Genomic DNA, 20099 nt, shown 5'->3' with positions numbered 1-20099 from the left:
TAATTGGTGCATGATCAACAAGGAACCTGAAGATTACAATAATCACGATTCCCTAATGTATGGATTTACCAACACTCGTCTTTATTCCTGAAAGGAAGGTTTCATCATGATTCATGAGGAAGTTAACTGAATTTAATTGTCATTATTTAGTTTATAGCCACATTTATCATTTGTAGCGATTTGGAACAAAGGCAATAAGTTTTTTCCTTTTACTCTTAACACAGAAATTATATATAGAATGTTGTTCTTATCTAATAACTTAATGCTTATAATAATAAAGAAACACGTCTAATCAACAACCTATAAGATTTAATATAGATAAGGGAAATTTGAAATATGATAAAATTAATGATATTTTTACTGTATAATTTTTGATAATTTACTAGCTGTTTTTTTTAAAAATCAATCAAAAATTCTAAAATATTTGATAAATAAACTATAAATTTTATAAAAAGATGAAAAATAATATGAATATTCTTAATATTTTTTTCTATAATTAATCTGATTGTTTGGATGGAGCTGGGCTAGGAATTGAATGAAACTCCTCAGCCCTATTTGCAAACAGGTCCAGTCCACTACTCAAAAACAGGTATTTTCGTCCAATACAGAAAAAAGAAAAATAAAAAATAAATATCTTCTCTGTGTCTTCCGTATTTGACCTGAAAAAGTCTACAGCACTCGCAAAAAACGTGTCCGCTTCGGTATCTCTCTCATCTTCAATTACTAAAGAAATTAGATCTAGGGTTTCTGCTTGCAAGTGACCGAAATGGATGCCTTAGATAACGTGTTTGATCCTCTCAGAGATTTCGCCAAGGACAGTGTCCGCCTCGTTAAGAGGTGCCACAAACCCGATCGCAAAGGTAACCATCTCTATCAAATTCCCTTGGATCTGTTTTTGTTTGGTTTTTGAAATTTTGATTGCTTCTCGCTTTTCAGAATTCACGAAGGTCGCGTTCCGTACTGCAATCGGTTTCGTGGTGATGGGATTCGTCGGATTCTTCGTGAAGCTGATCTTTATCCCGATCAACAACATCATCGTCGGTTCTGGTTGAAGGTAATGCTATGAATTTTCTAGGCTATCTGTTGTTGTTTGCCAATTGGACAAGTGCAGGGTTGAATTGTGTGATTGCTTTTTGGATTTATAACAGCTTTTGCCGGGTGATTCTGTTTGTGTATAACTCTAAATTAAGCGGATATATAGTTTGAATCATTTTTTGGATAGTGTTGATCTAATATCTGCTGTTTGGCTCTTTGTTTCATTTCTTAACAACACGAAGACAGCTTAGTTTTAAATTTTAAGTGAGAAAGTTCAACATGGATTGGTAAAATATTATTTACTCAAAGATTACCCTATCTTTTCAGGTATTTTATATTCAATCCAAATGGTGGAATTTAAAATCTACGATCTCACTAGTCATGGATTCTAAATTCTCAATTTAAATATATTACGATGTGTTAAGTGAGAGCTGCTGCTTCTGTACTCTCCATTCTTAATTGAATTTGTACAGTTTATGGATACATTTGCAGATTGGAATATTTGGCACGTATAGGTGTAAAGCCTGATAGCAGCTATTTGTATTACTGTATGATGGGGTGTTTGTCTGGCTATCATTATGGTATTTGACTAGTATTAAACAAATCATGAAAATTGGATGAATGGAATTGTGAAATATAATTATTCATGCAAGCATTAGATGCAGCTGTGCTCATGCAGTGTGCATATATGTTTTGATACCAACAGGAACCCACAGAAAAATGAAAAAAGAATCATACAATAATAGGCATGACTCACTTAGGCAAAGAGACTCCAATTATAACCCAAAGGAGATGACAAAAAGTAATTGAAGTGTTATGTCTGTATATTTCTTATTAGAGAATGTGTCACATAAATTTTATCACAGTTTAGTTTTGAGTCCATCAGCTTATATGGCATGAATTCGACCATTAAAGCCCTATGTAATAGTTTAACTGTCAGGTATTTTTTTCTTCGTCTCCAATGTAAATTTGAAGTTTGTTTCTATTTAAGTTTGAATTAGAATAAACACGTGCTTTTGATGTTCATTCTTCAACCTTTTCGTTTTAAGCTGCTTGTTAATGAATGTAGACCTTCTTGGTACCTTTGTTGCCATTAGTTGAATTAGCATAGATACTGATTTATTTATATGTACTTTTGCAGCTTCCGGGATTATCAACAATTCTACAGGATGAAAGTTGTTCAAAGAGCTTGTCTTTAAAGAGGAATGCTTAGCATTTAGCTCTGTTTTAGGTTCCTTTTTTGATATGTATGCAATACTTGAGTAAAACAGGAAATTATGAATTAAATTGAGGATTTTGGTTCAGCTTTTTTCTCTTGGTTTTGATGGTTGACTCAGTGACTCTGACTTTCTTCTTTTTCCCCTTCCAACATTGCGATGCTGCCATATAAAGATATATTTGGATCTTGAAGAGTCAATGGGGTTCTTTTCCTTTTGGGTAGATAAAAGTTGCTAAATGTATACTAACATATGTCCCTTGAATGTCTATATTCATAATCCTTGATCCTTACCCCTTGTTACCGTTTTAGTACTATTCTATTATGGGCTTTTACTTTCTTAAGAGGCCGTTATTCCCTTATTCAAAATACCAATTTCTTGCAATTTGCTTGCTGACTTCTTTGTTGTGTTCACGTGGAAGTGATAAATATGATTAAAACATAAAATCTCAGGAGAAACCTTCTGTGACCTGACACCTCAGATGAATTGAAGGGAAAAGGATCAACCCTGACTTCGTAGCCTTACATTTCAGATAATATTCCAAGGAAAAAGGACCATGTGCGAGTAAGAACCTGGATAAATTTGTAAATTCATTAATATTTCTACTTGAAGGACCATTGCATGTGAATGCATACATTACGTAATCTCTTAGAAGGCATAATACTTCGTAGCCTTACGTAATCTTTTCTTTTTCTCCAAAAGGTACATACCATGCATTGCATAACCAAAACATGTTTTACAGAATGTGAAGTAGCCACTCATCAGGCTAGAGGATCTAAGCAAAATCGGCTCACTAACAAGGCTACTTTTGCCAAACTATGGGCATACATGAGCGAAACAATATAAAACAGACAATTTTGATAGGTGAGTGAATGGTGTCCTGGGTAACACAAACTGAAGCAGCTAAAGGTCGTATACTGGTGATTGCTTCACTAATAATTCTGGCACCGCGTTCAAGAGTGACTTGTCCTTCCTATTTGCGATTCCTATAGCCATCCCACTTTCTGGCTACTACACCTATCTCTGATCCTTGCTGCTAACTGCATCAAAATTTAACTTGATAAATGAGAAAATTAGGGGACACTAATGAATTATTAACATTAGCATTGTGATGCTGATGTCCACAATGACTGATGACTTTCAGACCCTGGCCCTTCTAATACTAGCAGAAGCTTCAGTTGAAAAGACATTTTGGAATGGTGTTTTCCATCTTAAACTAAAGGTTTTCCTACGGAAGTGCATCAGAAATGGAATTCCTACTTGATCTTTGGTCTTTCTGCCCTATCTGGTAGACAGTCCTATCTGCACTCTGCGTGAACTTGAAGTGGAATCTCTTGAACATCTCCTGTTCTTTTGTAACCATACTAGGGCAGCATGGTTTTGCATCCCCTCTAGGTATCCATCCCAACCTTAGAGGCATTTCTTCTTGCATGTCCTGTTATTTTCTGTGATTGCTCTTTTTATCTTGTGGGATTTGGAAGGCTCGTAATGCCAATTACATCATTCCTAATCCCTTTAAATACTGTACATAGAGCTACGAAATACATAAAAAGACTTCTTAAAGGCCACAGATGCCAAAAGTCTTCTTCAAACGTAGTTCACCCTCAAAGGCCTGATGGCAGATGGTCTCCTCTGGAAGCAGCAGTTCACAAGTTTAATTCTGATGCAATATGGAAGCAAGGATCTAAGGATGTAGGAATATTATAATTTTTGGCAATTGGAAAGAATCTTGGTGGATGGAGAGGCTGGGATTGCAAAGGCTTCTAGTACCCTTCTAGCAGAAGCTCAAGCTTTGCTTAACATGTTCGACTGACCAGGAGAATTGGTGCACTTCCATATATTTTTTTAGTCCGAGTGTCAAATTCTGGTCAATGCTTGTTGTAGCCTCGAGCCCTGTTTTGTTGAGATTGTGGCTATTGTGAATACTGTTAAGTCTCTTCTCATTGATTTTGTTTCAGTTGTTATAAAATTTATTTCCTAGTAGAATGTTGATTGGTAGCAGCCGCCACACTATCCAAAACTCTTTGCTTATCTTGGATTTCTACTCCTCCTAAGGATCTTTGTTGTAATCTCGCAGGAGGATAGAAATGAAATACCAATTTAATTGTTCAAAAAGCAAAAAAAAAAAAAAAGATCACTTGTTCTTATAAAAAAAGTCAATCCCTTCTAGCAAGGAGGACCAGTTCTCCACCATAATATCTTACATCCAGTAAATCCCATCTTTGACAGACTGAAGAGCTTAATCGCACCGCCTAGCCTAGCCGAATCACAATTCGCAATACAAAGAAAATATGCAACCATTGCAGAAATCATGAGCATCGTGAAAGCTTTTTTTACAAGTATCAAAAGGGAAATAGCAATTTGTTGGGGAAGTCCATTCCCCGCATATCTTTCCAGAAGCTCGCTGCCTGAAGCCTTGTCATATGAATATCCCATATCTAACTTTGTCACCATCTCTTTTTTTTTTTTTTTTTTTTTTTAGGATTAAAGAAACTTCATTAAGAAGAAGAAGAAGAAGAAGAAGCAGTAACATCAAGAGGTCTCTGACAAACAAAGGAGCCTCAAGCCAAGAAGGAGGACTTGAACCAGAGCAACCTCGTTGGTTTGTCGCTTAACGAAAGTGACAGAACAATTGTGCACCATATTAACTAAAAATAAACAATCCTGAATTATACTTCCAAATTCAGAAAAATCTTCATAATTACTTTAGCATCCATTTGCACGATGAGGTTGCTCCAAGCTTGATCCTTTAGCCAACTAAGCACCTCCTTAAGACACAAAGCCCCTGGCGTTCTTAGATTAGTTAACCATCGATGTTCTCTTGTTTCTGTTTGAGTTCAATTGTAATGAAGTATAGATTTGGCTGTTTTTTCTTTTTTGTGTGTCGTAGGTGGTACTGGTCTAACCATCTACACGTATTTATCTTATGATCTCACTCCCACGTGGCATTGTTTGTCCTTAATGCAATTGACAATACACATGTGAGAGAAAATACAAAACACTCGACTCAAAAAACAGGCCAGGGATAAACACAGAACTACTTCATAGGTTTTACTTATGTTAGAAATTACCATAAATTCTTTTTATGTATTATTTTCAATAATGTAATCTCTATGTTAATATTCAGCCCTAATATAGAAGAAAATAAAAAATAAAAACTAATATTTGCCATAATCCTTCTGTGATTTTACATTCCTAACCCAAAATAGAAACTGCGTACAAAGAGGACAAATAAGTCATTCCAGCCAGGTCCTTCATATTTAAAGAATTCCAAGCCACTCTTTTCACTCCCTCCTCCGCCACAATCTGTAAATCAACTGTTTTCCAGTTTCCATAGCTCAAACCACGATGGCGGCTACCTCTGCAGCCACCGCCACCTCTATTCCAAAACCCTCCGCTGCACCCTCCTCCTCCACCTCCACTTCCAGATCACCAATTTCCATTTCCAGATTTACACTCCCATTCTCCCTAAACCCACAAAAATCCACAGCCCACCGTTCCCTCCACATCACAAATGCAATCTCAAAACCCGCAACTACAATCCCCGCCACCACAGCCCCAGTTCCCCAACCTTCTCCAAATCCCCGTTTTGCCCCTGATGAACCACGAAAAGGCTCTGACATCCTTGTCGAAGCACTTGAGCGCCAAGGTGTAACCGACGTGTTCGCATATCCTGGTGGGGCCTCCTTGGAGATCCACCAAGCTCTAACACGCTCGCCAATTATCCGTAATGTTCTTCCACGACACGAACAAGGTGGAGTCTTTGCTGCCGAAGGTTATGCCCGTTCTTCCGGAAAACCCGGTGTCTGCATCGCCACCTCCGGCCCCGGCGCCACCAATCTCGTCAGCGGTTTAGCTGACGCTCTCCTTGATAGTGTCCCCATTGTGGCTATCACTGGTCAAGTTCCTCGTAGAATGATTGGTACCGATGCTTTTCAAGAAACTCCTATTGTTGAGGTAACTAGGTCAATTACTAAGCATAATTATCTGGTTCTTGATGTTGATGACATTCCTCGAATTGTTCAAGAAGCTTTCTTTTTAGCTACTTCAGGTCGTCCTGGTCCTGTTTTAATTGACGTGCCTAAAGATATTCAACAACAATTAGCTGTTCCTAATTGGAATACACCTATCAAATTGCCTGGTTATATGTCTAGATTGCCTAAAGTGCCAAATGATTCGCATTTAGAGCAGATTGTTAGATTAATTTCCGAGTCTAAGAAACCGGTTTTGTATGTGGGAGGTGGGTGTTTGAATTCTAGTGAGGAGTTGAGGAGGTTTGTTGAGTTGACTGGAATTCCAGTGGCTAGTACTTTAATGGGTCTTGGTGCGTTTCCAGTTGGGGATGAGTTGTCTTTACAAATGCTTGGTATGCATGGAACTGTTTATGCAAATTATTCAGTTGATAAGAGTGATTTATTGCTTGCTTTTGGTGTGAGGTTTGATGATCGTGTCACAGGAAAGCTTGAGGCTTTTGCTAGTAGAGCAAAGATTGTTCATATTGATATTGATTCTGCTGAGATTGGGAAGAACAAGCAGCCTCATGTGTCTGTTTGTGGTGATGTTAAGTTGGCATTACAAGGGATGAACAAGATTTTGGAGAGTAAAGGTGCCAAGAGTAAGCTTGACTTTAAGGCCTGGAGAGAGGAGTTGAATGAACAGAAAGTTAAGTATCCATTGAGTTTTAAGACTTTTGGAGATGCAATTCCTCCTCAGTATGCTATTCAAGTTCTTGATGAATTGACCAATGGGAATGCCATTATTAGTACTGGGGTTGGGCAGCATCAGATGTGGGCTGCTCAATTTTACAAGTACAAGAGGCCACGGCAATGGTTGACATCAGGAGGATTAGGAGCTATGGGTTTTGGATTACCTGCTGCTATTGGAGCTGCTGTTGCTAATCCTGGCGCAGTTGTTGTGGATATTGATGGTGATGGAAGTTTTATCATGAATGTCCAAGAGTTGGCGACTATCCGAGTTGAGAATCTCCCCATCAAAATATTGCTATTGAATAATCAACATTTAGGAATGGTGGTGCAATGGGAGGATCGTTTCTACAAGGCTAACAGAGCTCATACATATTTGGGGGATCCATCAAATGAGTCTGAGATTTTCCCCAATATGTTGAAGTTTGCAGAAGCTTGTGGAATACCTGCTGCTCGTGTGACAAGGAAAGAGGATCTTAGAGCAGCAATTCAAGAAATGTTGGATACACCCGGTCCTTACTTATTAGATGTCATTGTTCCCCATCAAGAACACGTTCTGCCCATGATTCCAAGTGGCGGTGCTTTTAAAGATGTGATAACTGAGGGTGATGGGAGAACACAGTATTGATATTTCCTAGCTGTCTAGCATATATGTATGTTATGTGTAATTCCATGCTTATTACTAAGGTATGGCAGGTCTTTAGTTTCTACTTAGTTTTTTTAAGGTCTTGATGCTTTTTGTTTGGACAGATCTAATATATTGGCTATGTTTTCTTTCAGCTTTACTAATGTGATTAAGTAGTTTGTCTCTGTACTTCTAGCCTCCAGGTTTTTTGAATCTTGTAATTGCTTTTAGGTAATAATGTGCTGCCAAATTGGGATCGCCCTTCTTGCCTTTGTTTTCGTTGAGCGGCTAAATTTCTGCTGTTGTTAGATGCATGCGAGCCTCTCTAGTTCCCGTTGCTACTGACTGATGAAGACTATGGAATATGTCCTAAACGTCTAATACCAATATGTCCTAAACGTCTAATACCAATATATTTGGTTTGGCATGTGCTTATGCTTGTCTGTGGCATGAAGAAAGCATTTTATGGCTGTGCAAGCAATATACTATACGCTCAGCCTAAATTCATTTAGGAGTAGTGGCGTACAGACATAAGAATAGGTCACTACAACTTCTTCAGTAAGTCTTGTAAGTTCAAAACGTGTAGCAAGGAGGTTAACCTTCTGCCATCAATGGTAGATAGGGAAACTGGGTTTTTGCTGGTCCAGGTTTTTGAATATACCAGTGTTTCTTGATGTCTCAGAATGAGTTTCCGACTGGGAAGGAAATCAGCTGCAATTGCAGTAATCTTATTGAGATATTGCAACAGGATTGTATTTCATCAAAATCCATCCATGGAAAGATTATTCAGCATGAGGTTACAATAAACCAAATTCAATCACTGATATTTTTGGGGGAAAAAAAGAAGAAAAAGATCCTTCTAAGTGGATGTGTAGCCGTTGCTAAACAATTCTACACATTAAGTATTCACATATGGATGAGCTCATCGTACTCATTGAACTAAAGATGAAGCTGTTGAAGTATCAAAAGATTTCTTCCTAACAAGAAGACAAGTGATGTTTGAAGGATTAGCCGGTATATTGTCAGGACTGCACAGCACAAAGTCGGGCCTATGCAGTGCAAGGCTCATTCTGTCCGTCCCCACGACAAGTGCAGTTGCATCTAGAAGGACATGCCATGAGTTCCGATGAGCTTCTGATACCCAATGCATTGAGTAACGAGTCCCATTCACATCAGCTGGATAAGAGAACAGGCCTTTTGGGCTGTGCTTGCACTTCCTTCTAAAATACTGGCTAAGCTGTGATCCTTTGATCCTCAAATCCAACCAAGTCTCTGGTGCCAAGATCACTTTTGATTCTTTGTAAGTGGCAAATTCCCGTATGTAATCCAACTTTTCTGCAATAATGCTCATATAGAAATTTCCTCTGAAGAAAGGGTAGCTTTCGCCTACTAACATCATCGCGTCTTTGTAGTTAGGAGTGAAGAGCACAAGATACTCATCAGCAGGTAATCCACAGTGCTTCAAGACCCTGTTTTGAGCTTGAATTTCAGGTATTGAGACGAAACTCCCTGGAAATGAGGATTTCTTGGTGAGAATATCAAGCAGCCTTGATGGCTCTAACTGGGTTCTGTCCAAATCAGGGAGATGACTTCCAAGGGAGGGTGATGAGGCCTCTCTGTAAGTATTTCTAGGTGATTTTCTTTTATCATCAGGTGTAGCCTCTGAAGCCTCTTCATTGATACAAAGAGTAGAAAGATCTAACTTTTCTCCAACAACAAGACCTGCATATTGAGGATACTTTGCTAACACATACTGTTCAACATATTGCCTTTCTGTTGGTGTTATTGGACCTGACCATCTGAGATCAAGACCGCGGATTGTTGATATGGCTTCTGCTATAATATGTGCAGGAATTACAGTATGTGCCTTCTGTTAGTCCCAAATTTAGTGAAAAGAAAAAATCGCAGGTTCAGTTAGATTCCTATACGTATGAAAACCTTGTAAAACATATCAGATATGGCTACAGAGTTTAAAAGTGTACCTTTACGACCATGCTGCTTGGTCTGCCATTTTCTACTGACGGTTTGGTTATAGATGCAAAAAGGGATTTTTTGTGTTGACTTTCCATCGTGGCCTAATATTTTTTGTGTCAATATTTCAATCAGGGTCTAAAATATGATGAACCAAAACATGTCACTGAATTGAAGTTAAATTACCTTTGATCCTGCACGTGATACAATCTCTTCTTCCGTGTTTGTTCCCATGATAGCTGCTCTTTACCCCAAAGAGGTGAACAGACTTTGATACACAAAATCTTGGAGGAAAATTTAGAGGATGTCTCCACAGAACTCTAGACCTGTCTTGCTGCGAAATCAGCTTCAAGTCTATACGACCATAACAAGAAACTTAGCAAACAATTAATGCACAGCAGAAATGATAAAATGGGCCGATGTTGGGGTTTGGGTTTGGAGAGGGGAATAACCACAAGCTAAGCTTGTGAAACCCTCTTATAATAGAATTAATATGTGAAGGTGTGTATTAAAGAATGAAAGTTGACCACTAGGAAGATTAAGAAATGGGAAATTTGGAGGAAGAAATGGAGGCAAATGTGAAGGGAAGACCTGGCCAAACTGCACAAAAGATTTCTTGTTTCAGGGTTGGATCTGAATAGAGAGTATTAATTAAAAAAGGCACGCCAACAGTGACAACGTCACTGTTGTAAACCTGGGAACCCTGAACTATTCTTTGAATTTGTTATTCTAACCATGGTATATTATTGAAAGATCAGTACCATGTAATCTGATCATTAGTTGAGTTGAGTATGTGGAATAAACCTTGGTTATACCATTGGTTTGGCTTACATCCTGACTTGTATCATCTCATGAAAGGAGCTGCAATTTTTAAATGGATCTTCCAAGTAACAAGCAAGCGTCGAAAAATATATTCAATTGGGATGAAACATCAGTCTATGGACTTTAAAATTATGAACCTGAAAGCGACTATCTTATTTTAAGATTAAAAAACTAGCTAGACCTTTTTTCTCAATTGGCGGTGATTAATTTCTAAGTGCTTTATTTCGAATGCCAACCTTGATTGCAGGGGAACTTGGTTAAAGTCATGCCGGTTGGAAGACGGCTTGGACCCCTTTGTGGACGTAAAAGAATGCCTAAAGTTCATCCTTGTGGCTGTTTGGTTACAAGTTTTAATTAAGTCAGAACCAAATAATCCAAAAGGAAAAATGATTAACCTGCAATGTGAGAATATTCCTGCCAAGCAGAGGCGAGTAATAACATTGCATCATAAAAGAAGAAAAAAATATCACAGTAATTGTTGTCACTCTTCATCAAGGATATTTTATTTTAGACTGTGCTGCAGAAGAAAAGTAGAGCAATAGAAGATTATGCCTTGGGGAGATTCCTCCAGGGTAAGACTCGCATAGAGACAAAACTGCAGGAAAAAAAGTATACAATGAGCAAGTTGACATTAGTTTAACATATGCCTCTTTCCTCGTCATATGATTGTTTTAAACTGAATGGGAAAGTTTCATCTAGGCTAAGAGAAGAAATAGCTGCCATACTCTGTCATCTATTTCAGTTAACCCCAACTCCTCTGTGGGTTATACCATTTCAACTTTCAACTTTAGCTCTCCTAAGTGCTCAGATCCTCTGCAAATGTAATGTTTGGTAAAAATCAGACCTTTGTCTCCATGAGTGATGTTAGAGATACTAACTTCTTGTTTTTGGAAACTAATATGTTATATGGAAAAGGCTACCTCTCAAAGTTGTAGCAGTTGATTTTGCTAAGCTTTGGAAAAACCTTCCTCTTAAACTAACATGTTAAACCATTGGTAGCCCAATGTTTGGTAAAAAGCTACCTCTTAGTAGTTGGGGCAGTCGTTTTCTCACTTAGAGAAGCTAACATGCTAGCACTTGGAATTATTCAAATGTGAGCTGTCTTGTATGTGTTTATGTTCCTACTGCTTATGAAGAACATTTAGTTTTTCTTTTCTCTTGCTTCCTCACTTCAACAATAACATATCATCCGGCCGCAAGTGTCATATTTTTCGTACTAGTAGGGTGATGTTTGCAAAGAGAGAACTTCCCGTGATTCAATGTTTCATGTTTAACACGTTTATGGAGCCATTGCAGAAGGGAGTTTCAATATTCTCCTTCACTGTATAGAATACACCAACCAACCTTTTGAAGAAGAACAAATTAATGGAAAAACACAGGCAGGTGAGTTGAACTCAAACCTTTACAGTTTATGCACAATCACATTATAGTTGCTCCACTGAGTTACAAGATCTCATCTGTCAGTTTCAGGTTTAAGCGAGCTGGGAGCATAACAATCTATTACTAAGTAGCTTGGATAATTCTGAGAGACCTACTTTGTCCAATCATGGAGAAAGAAGGGGATAGGGCATCACTTCAAGTCGCTTCTGAAGGAGTCCGTTGGAAAAGCACCGGTTGCCTGATCACTTCAAGAGAATTACACTGTATATTTCTAACCAAATGGTATCATTTTTTTCTACCCACATCAGCAGCACACGGTGGGTTCACATTCTAAGCCTCACTTGGGTGGCATCACTTCAGTGCGACCTCTAGGTAGCCAGATTTGCGACCCACTTAAATGGGGCTGTTCTATCATCCTCATATTTAATGAGTTATGTGCCTAGCGGTTCCCGTCCCATGACTAGGTTATTCTTGGCCAGTTAGCCAAAAAAACATTTTACTTATAAATTGAATTAGACATCTATGTCTACCAGCCAACACAATTAGAATAACAAATGTGTTTTGATGAAAACAAGATTGATTGACAGCAACCCTGCAACTACACATTAGCCTGCTCCAGCTTCACTCAAATGCACCAAACGGGCCTACAAAGGACAAATTGACAACAATGTGTCAACGAACCAACGTCCTACAAGTATCAAGACCCAAGTCACTATCCTCAGAAAAATGATTGGAAGACCAACCCTTTCACTAATATATTCATAAGTGATATATATGGGCAGCATTGATTTGTAAAACGGTAACAATAGCAATTAGGTAACAAGCTGACAGCTCCGTGAAAGAAGATAACACTTGAAACAAAAGCAAAAGCTCATTCCTTCTTCCTCACTCAAGAAAAAGTTGAAAGGAGAAAGCACCATAATAACACACTTCTTGTCATAGAAATCTCACCAATACCTTGTAGGGAAGAGATGTGATCCTAGCAGTGTATTACTGAAAGGAGGAGGGAAGGGACAAAAAATGCCCCCAGAATTGCCTCACTACCGTTCATTTGCAACTCCTCTAGTCAGGTTTTCCCCATCAAGCTCACCTGAGGCGCATCTCATTATACCTGTCAGCTGCAAATCTTTCAAAGGAAATAAAATAATGAAAATTCCTGGAAGAAAAATTATGCCGCTGCTTGTGTTCATTTTATCAACCATCTCCATCCTTAGACTTCTTAGAATTGCTACCACTACAAAATCGTCTACCTCTCTATTGCCTGCACTCCCTCCGACTATGCAACATGCATGTCATTCCTCATCTACAAAGTGCAGCGCTGTTTCATCAAACATAAGTAGCAGCCCACCCACTCAACAAAACAGCTCCACCAGTGCAACCATTCTCACAAAAAAGGAATTTAAGCTTCTATCTAATGTCATTAAGCATAAAGCGCCCTGCAACCTCCTTATTTTCGGACTGAGTGCCCAGTTCCTAAAACTTTCCTCAATCAACTCAGGTGGCACCACTATTTTTCTAGAGGATGATCCTGACAGAATAAGTTCAATCAGAGCAAAATCTAACAGCACTCTTATCTACAAGTTTGACTACCATGTACCTGCAAAGAAAGCTTACAATCTGCTTAAACATGCAAGGGAAAGTCAAGATTGTGCACCCAGCTCAGGAAGGCTTCAAAACTCGACATGCAAACTTGCATTAACAAATTTACCTGGAGAAGTTTATCAACAGAAATGGGATGTAGTAGTGGTGGATGGACCAAGTGGACACTCACCAGAAGCCCCAGGTAGGATGGCTGCGATCTACACAGCTGGTATGATAGCAAGAGCTGGACACACAACAGATGTACTAGTACATGATGTGGATCGAACAATTGAGAAGTGGTTTTCCTGGGAGTTCCTATGTGACGAGAACTTGGTTTCTTCTAAGGGTAAGCTCTGGAATTTTAGGATCACCAGTAAACCTAATTCTAGAACATTTTGCACAGAAAAAATAGCTTTTCTAGTCTGATAGCCTTCTTTTATGGCATGATTGCAAAAAGAATCAAGTTCTGTCATTTCATAAGCATTCTTTGTTGTGCCAAGTTCATCATGAAGGCCGTATATTCAAATGCCACGATTTTTTAACCTACCAGCCAAGAGAAAGCCAATCAAGGGACAAGATCCACACAGATCATTGCCACACATTACAGGCAATCTGCAAGCAACAAAGACAGGACGTATATATACAAAATGGTGTAAATACATACAGAAAATGCCTTCACCATAGACTGCTTCTTAATCTTCAATAAGTTAATTTTGCAGAGTGCATATAATGAGACTTGCACATTGTAAACCGATTTGACAGTGAAAGAACCTATTCAGAAAGTGCCGTTTGTTGTATATCTCATTTTCAAATGCTTTTTAAATCTAAAACTGAGATATATATGTATATATATATATCTGTGTGTGTGTGTGTGTGTGTGTGTGTGTGTGGTTCATAGCACAGCATTACTGGTCTAACACCTGAATGGAGAAGCATATTGCCATGTATTAAACGGAATATGATAATTGTAATGTACATCCTACTTTGGCAAATGCATCATTTAACGATATTAAAAGAACAGCGAAGTCGATCATCCCTTTTCTCCGACATAAGGCATGAGACATACAAAGTTCAGCCACCAGCACATTGAACAAGTATCAACAACCGTCATATCTAGCATCATTGTCATTAACAGCTGATTTGCCATTGCTTCACCAATGTTCACTAGGACATGTTTCACCTTTACCAGCAATCTTCAACTCAGTTTATCTACAAATTTGAAGTTGAAGAGTAATGGCAGAAGAATATACATAACGATCTCTCACCATGTCTCTTGCACTGCCATTGATTTGCATGTTAATCACCATAGGTCCTCAATTATCATTCACAGGCGTCCCTTCGCTGCATTGGAAAGATACAAAAAATGTAAATTTCAAAAATCAATTATAAGGTGCTTTTAGCAGGTTATGCATAAATAGGTGTGACTGTCATATGCCACGATCATGTAACTGGAAAATAATGAAATGAAATGTGGTTAGCGAGACAACAAATAATTATTTTTTTCTCAACTGAGACTGGCATGGAAAAGGATATATGGAATGTTACACAACCTTCATAAGAACTAGGTGCTTACCATTCTTTTACTGATGTAAGGCTGTATTGTTATAGGCATATCAGAAGGACTTTCAACCTTGGACAATTTCTGTTTCTCCTTCTCAAATTCTTTTCTGGATTCCCTTCTACTGCCTGATTGCCAAACTCTACCAAAATCCGGAAGCCAGTTAATTTCATAATTACTCACAATTTCTCCTCTCTTCTCCAACTCCATCTCAATCTTTCTCCTTTCTGCCCAAGCAGCTCCAACCCTATTTGGATTTAATTTTTTCCTAGGCTTATTTGAAAGGGAAATAAAGCTAGATGAGATTGGTCTTAATTGAACATTTAGTTGATTTTCTTCAGTTGCTTCAAGCCAAGGAGGAGGTGCTCCAGAATGTACATTTATTCCAGCCTCCTTTGCAGGCATGGTAGAAATTTGAGTCATATGCTGTGAATCTGACAAGAGAATAATGAGATGAGGATAGCCTTCAAATGGAAACTCATGCTAACATCAGCCCAAATTCATGTATAAATTCATTCCACCATATATGGCATTCAATTGATTACTGGTACCACAATGACTAGCTCAAAAAAGCAGAGGGAGAGAGAGGAGATGATTACCCATTGAGCTGCTTGCTCCCTTTACCATTCCTTTGCCCTCATAACTGTGGCACGGCTATACGCCCAAAATAAATAAAGTTAAGAAAAATATCATTCATTTAATTGTTCTGAACTCCTAATAACATACACAGAATAGAAGTTCTTTTCTCAAAGCCCATTATTCAGCATCAAAACGAAACGGAACATGCAAAATATATGGCACATTCGAACCCTGAATATCAGTGGCATAGTGCCCACAAAATGTTTAGGCAAAAGTGCAATGGGCAGATCAGAAATTCCTGGAAATAAAGCAGAGTCACAATATGAAATATGAGGCACAAAACACAAATGTAATGGCATGAGTCAAACGACAAAATTAAGAAGCAAATAGGTACTTTTATCAACAGAACTGAACAAAAGAAAGAGATCGTGATATCTCCTCAGGTATACGCAATCACTAACTCATGAGCATTAGTTTAAATCAGTATTAGGATCATAACAAAAGTAAGTAATAAACTGATGCAAGATCCATCGGAAAATGCTGAACAGGGATAATATTATATGGCTTTTTGATGCACTAAGGTCACCCTCCAATTAACTGGAAAAAGAAGAAAAGATTGCAGTCTTAGCTTCCACAGCATCTCTACAGTGCCAGAAAATCATCTAAATGAAAAGGTGTAATATCATGAAGGCCATGATTTCACATGGTCAGATGACAGATAATATTTCTTCCAAAAATAGTGCCTCCAATCGACAGAAAATAAATCATAAAAAAAGAAAAAGGAGGACATATGCTCAAATTGCTAGCCTCATACAATCTGCAACTTACAATCTGAGAAGCCAGCACTTAATCTCAAACAGTAACCTAATGAATGGAAATACATACATAGAGAAGAAAATACTAAAATTCGAGGAAATCTAAACATGCTTTTACAAATAAAACACTGAATTCTAGCTGTACAGAGAAAATTTAAAAAATAAGGAATAAATGTCCAATTCCTGAAAGCAATTTAGAGAAAAAGGAAGTAGATGAAGGGCCTAACTCACCTGTTTACCACTGAGATTACAAGATATTACCCTCTCATATGGAAGCAGCTGTTGGCTCTTCCAATTAACTGCATCATCCAAACACATTAAACAAACCACAAAAAAAACTATGAGTATAAAAACCGGAAAGAGTGTTTGACATAAAGCAAACAAATAAGTTTGCTGAACAAAATAGATGGAAAATAAACGTATTACATATACCTGTTAAATCATTTGAACTCAACAAACTTGTACTGGAACATGCATCCACAGGCAATGGAGAGACCGTATCAAAAAGAAAAGACCCAGCATTTGTAACTGCTGATTGGGATATCTGATACTCATTCGTATAATACAGTAAAGGCATAACACCATTTGAAACATTCGATTTAAGAGGGTCAAAAGTATTGTTTTCAAACTCATTTATATTTCTACAGTTTAGTTCATTTTGGATATCATTTGAAGGCCCAATTTTCAGCACACAAAATTCATCACTGGATGATGCGCCTTCATTCTTCAACGATTTGCACTTCTTCTCCCACTGCAATTACCAAAATGACATCAAGCATTCTGCATCATATATTCATATTTGAACTGCAGAAATGCCATGCTACCATAATTTAAGAAACAATACGAAGAAATGATCATACTTTATCTACATCAGATTCCAAGATTCGAAAGGTATCCAGACGGTCCATCCCACCACCGCATTTCCAAAGGAAATGCTTCAAATTCTTCAAATGATCAGCACTTGCCAGATGATTTATTGCATTAGCACTGCTTTGTAAAAGCAAAAAACAAGAAAAGTAAAACAAAAATACTTGCATTACCACTTACAAAACAACATCAAAAAGATTTTGCATAGTTCCACAGAAGAGGTTCAAAGCGACCTAGTCCGCATTAAAGGTTTCCTTCCTTTTTTAACAGATTCTAATTAGTTTCATAATCACATTCTCTTAGCATATCGATCTCAAATGATTAAGTGTTTGAGCTCAACTAAAGCTTAAGCCTAATTAAGCTCAAGTGTAGAAACAAAAAAGTAGACAGTGCAATTCACTCAGTTAAACTTATTGAAAAAATAAACGAATTTTCATTGAATACATAACAATTGAAATTCTCACCAAGCGAAGGAACTGCCTATTTCAATGATATCAGTATCGCAGAAGACGCACCATAAGCGATTGCGATAGGAGTGTTCGGGGCGCAAGAGGCTAGGGTTTTTGAGAAAGAACCTAATGTCTGCGAGCTTGTTCTGGAATCGAGAGAGGAATGCAGAGAGTGATTTCTTGTGGTTAGGGAAGTACTTGTGGCGTTGCCCTTGGTCGTGATTCAGATTGCAAACCTTGCAAAACTCGAATCCGTTATTGATTTTCTGCTTCATGCCGTTGATTTTAGAATTAGAATTAAGGTCAGGGTTAAGGTTAGCTTTCTGAATTTGTGTATTGATCGTCCGTTTAATTTACAAGACATACTACTGTGCCATTTGCGGAAGAGGACGGATGATTTACGTCAAAAGACAGCAGGACTGTGAGGACGAGCACCTCTGCCGTTTGAGCCTTACAATGCTTGCGTTTCTTTTAAGCGACATTAGTCAGATTACCAGAGGTCAACGACACACCGTTTAAATAATTAAAAGACACAACCGACCTTTAACCTTTCTATGCGACATTGTCTGTTCGTCAGTTAAACAACATTTTCTTTTACGTTTTTCTAAAGTGGACGACTCGTCGTCGGATAACAGATTGAAACATTCAATTGCGCCACGCGCTGAGCCAGAGCTCAACTCTTCCTAACTGCTATCGGCGACAACAATCATATATATATATATATATATATATATATATATATATATATATATATGTGTATTATTTTTGTATAAAAATTTTAAATTTATGTATAATTTTATGATTTTTTTATTAATTTATTGATTAATAAGTTATATTCCTAATTAAACATCCGTCGTAATTTTAAAAAATAACATATTATTAATACATTAATTTTCTAATCAGAAAATAATTAAATTATAATTATTCTAAAAAGTAATATATTAATTATATTTTAATATTATATTAATTAATAAATTAATTTTTTAATTAGATAATAATTTAATTATAAAAATTAATATTTTTAAATATTATATTAACTAATAAATTAGTTTTTAATTATACAATAGTTTATAATCTAAAAAATAATAATATCAATTATATTGATAATGTTAATTTATATGATCTTAGAGTTAATAAATAAATATTTTAAAAATAATTTATTGATAGTATTAATTTAAAATAATATTAGTAAATAAATATTCTACTGGTGTAATAATATAAAAAAAATTAAAATATATGAAAATAGTTAGTTTGCTATTATTTTTAAATTATTATAAATCAATATTAAATATTAAATAATTGATTAAATTATATTTATAAATTTAATTTTATAATCAAAATAATAATAATGGTCGTGTAACGCACAGATAGACGACTAGTAATGCTTCTAAATCATCAAAATTTATTGATAAACCCCTAAATTTCTCAATTTGATTTTTTTAAAATTTTAAGATTTTATTACATATTATTTTTTTATTTTATTTTATTTTTAGTTAAACAACTCTTATGTATATCTTATAAATTTTTATTTATTTATTGAGTTTTTTTTTCTAATTTTATTTTAATTAGCTATAAAAATAAAAATACTTAATAAAATAAATTAAAAATCAAAAGATTTTATAAAATAAAATTAAAAAGATTTTTAAGGATTTAAAAATGCTATCTTACCAACTTTATTTAAAAAACCCAATAAGTTTACACAAATTAATTGTTTGCTTGCATTAACTGTGGTAGGTTTTTTAATATTAAGAAGGAGGAATATTTCAAAAAAAAATGACTAATAAATTATGCTCATCGTAACAAATGATAGTCAGTCTCTTATACTCGTTTTAACAATAAAAATTTACCTATTAAAATACTCCCAAGAGCAAATAATGTATGCGGTAATTACTTCTGCAGTTATGAATTTGAAATTTGATATGCTTTCTTTATCCCTGTTTCTTTTTCTTCATTTTTCTTTCTTCATTCCACAAAGTTGATTGGATGGAGTGAAGTTGATAATAGAGTTTTCCATTTTAGCTATAATTACATAAGCAGGTATTTCATATTAAAAAAAAAAAAAAAGATTGACTCCATAATTTTCAGCATTAAACATAAAAGCTTTTCAGAGAAAATACTTATAAATGAACATATAATGTGGCCTCATCAGTCAATTTCCGATGTCAAATTTATAAATGAAAAGGAGGGGAAAGAAGAAGAATCTTTGCTTTAACATTTTTTCATTATTGAAAAGATAAAGGTGCCTCATCCCTTCTGTTAGCCAGTCCGGTAATGCAATATTGTGTTTCACATTTCCACATGGCGTGAATGTAATAGTTAGAGATCCCACCCAAACACCATGGAACCAACCAACCATTTTTCTTTCTTTCCTAACATCAAAAGTGATTTGCCTTTTTTTTCTTTTTTCTTTTTTCTCTCTTGATTAGTTCAGGCATGACTTGAGCGATCGAACAACTTCTTCATACATCTTCATCTTTTTGTTCTTGTTTTACCATTA

At 36.4% G+C, this 20099-nt stretch overlaps 5 protein-coding genes across 7 annotated transcripts; 3 read left to right on the top strand and 2 right to left on the bottom strand.

The window, feature by feature from the left end:
- The first annotated feature begins 637 nt into the window (after positions 1–637).
- LOC8269222 (protein transport protein Sec61 subunit gamma) lies at positions 638–2339 on the top strand. The gene is made up of 3 exons (XM_002511127.4): positions 638–860; positions 937–1054; positions 2177–2339. The coding sequence occupies exons 1-2, from the start codon at positions 767–769 to the stop codon at positions 1050–1052; spliced, it is 210 nt and encodes a 69-aa protein (XP_002511173.1). The 5' UTR covers positions 638–766; the 3' UTR covers positions 1053–1054; positions 2177–2339.
- A 3168-nt stretch (positions 2340–5507) lies between these two features.
- On the top strand, positions 5508–7769 carry LOC8269225 (acetolactate synthase 3, chloroplastic). The gene has a single exon (XM_002511130.4). It carries the CDS (start codon positions 5601–5603, stop codon positions 7581–7583), a length of 1983 nt encoding a protein of 660 aa, XP_002511176.1. The 5' UTR covers positions 5508–5600; the 3' UTR covers positions 7584–7769.
- Positions 7770–8290: 521 nt separating this feature from the next.
- Positions 8291–10566, bottom strand: LOC8269226. The gene is made up of 3 exons (XM_002511131.4): positions 9738–10566; positions 9563–9655; positions 8291–9450 (listed from the first exon to the last, which is right to left on the bottom strand). Exons 1-3 carry the CDS (start codon positions 9783–9785, stop codon positions 8512–8514), a joined length of 1080 nt encoding a protein of 359 aa, XP_002511177.1. The 5' UTR covers positions 9786–10566; the 3' UTR covers positions 8291–8511.
- Positions 10567–11279: 713 nt separating this feature from the next.
- On the top strand, positions 11280–14189 carry LOC8269228 (glucuronoxylan 4-O-methyltransferase 1). 2 transcript variants are annotated; one of them, XM_002511133.4, is made up of 2 exons: positions 11280–11756; positions 11844–14189. In XM_002511133.4, exon 2 carries the CDS (start codon positions 12774–12776, stop codon positions 13758–13760), a length of 987 nt encoding a protein of 328 aa, XP_002511179.1. In that variant the 5' UTR covers positions 11280–11756; positions 11844–12773; the 3' UTR covers positions 13761–14189. The 2 variants fall into 2 exon arrangements, with proteins under 2 accessions (XP_002511179.1, XP_025014244.1); XM_025158476.2 differs by having other exon boundaries at positions 11838–14189.
- A 70-nt stretch (positions 14190–14259) lies between these two features.
- LOC8269229 (TITAN-like protein) lies at positions 14260–18142 on the bottom strand. 2 transcript variants are annotated; one of them, XM_015725853.3, is made up of 7 exons: positions 17618–18142; positions 17147–17276; positions 16719–17037; positions 16518–16585; positions 15492–15546; positions 14908–15326; positions 14260–14675 (listed from the first exon to the last, which is right to left on the bottom strand). In XM_015725853.3, exons 1-7 carry the CDS (start codon positions 17875–17877, stop codon positions 14655–14657), a joined length of 1272 nt encoding a protein of 423 aa, XP_015581339.1. In that variant the 5' UTR covers positions 17878–18142; the 3' UTR covers positions 14260–14654. The 2 variants fall into 2 exon arrangements, with proteins under 2 accessions (XP_015581339.1, XP_015581343.1); XM_015725857.3 differs by having other exon boundaries at positions 17147–17273; positions 17618–18134.
- Positions 18143–20099: the final 1957 nt, after the last annotated feature.

The sequence above is a fragment of the Ricinus communis genome, chromosome 4 (assembly GCF_019578655.1).
Source record: "Ricinus communis isolate WT05 ecotype wild-type chromosome 4, ASM1957865v1, whole genome shotgun sequence".
Classification (NCBI taxonomy): Eukaryota; Viridiplantae; Streptophyta; class Magnoliopsida; order Malpighiales; family Euphorbiaceae; genus Ricinus; species Ricinus communis.
Note: the sequence above shows the minus strand (reverse complement) of the source record. Positions and strands in the feature narration are given on the sequence as shown.

Coding starts and splice junctions, on each gene's coding strand:
- LOC8269222 (XM_002511127.4), top strand. CDS start 767: ATGGATGCCTTAGATAACGTGTTTGATCCTCTCAGAGATTTCGCCAAG. Junction 861..936: donor CCACAAACCCGATCGCAAAG/GTAACCATCTCT, acceptor CTCGCTTTTCAG/AATTCACGAAGGTCGCGTTC.
- LOC8269225 (XM_002511130.4), top strand. CDS start 5,601: ATGGCGGCTACCTCTGCAGCCACCGCCACCTCTATTCCAAAACCCTCC.
- LOC8269226 (XM_002511131.4), bottom strand. CDS start 9,785: ATGGGAACAAACACGGAAGAAGAGATTGTATCACGTGCAGGATCAAAG. Junction 9,656..9,737: donor TATCACGTGCAGGATCAAAG/GTAATTTAACTT, acceptor AAAAAATATTAG/GCCACGATGGAAAGTCAACA. Junction 9,451..9,562: donor CAAGCAGCATGGTCGTAAAG/GTACACTTTTAA, acceptor TGGGACTAACAG/AAGGCACATACTGTAATTCC.
- LOC8269228 (XM_002511133.4), top strand. CDS start 12,774: ATGCCCCCAGAATTGCCTCACTACCGTTCATTTGCAACTCCTCTAGTC.
- LOC8269229 (XM_015725853.3), bottom strand. CDS start 17,877: ATGAAGCAGAAAATCAATAACGGATTCGAGTTTTGCAAGGTTTGCAAT. Junction 17,277..17,617: donor ATAGGCAGTTCCTTCGCTTG/GTGAGAATTTCA, acceptor GCTTTTACAAAG/CAGTGCTAATGCAATAAATC. Junction 17,038..17,146: donor TGGAATCTGATGTAGATAAA/GTATGATCATTT, acceptor TGGTAATTGCAG/TGGGAGAAGAAGTGCAAATC.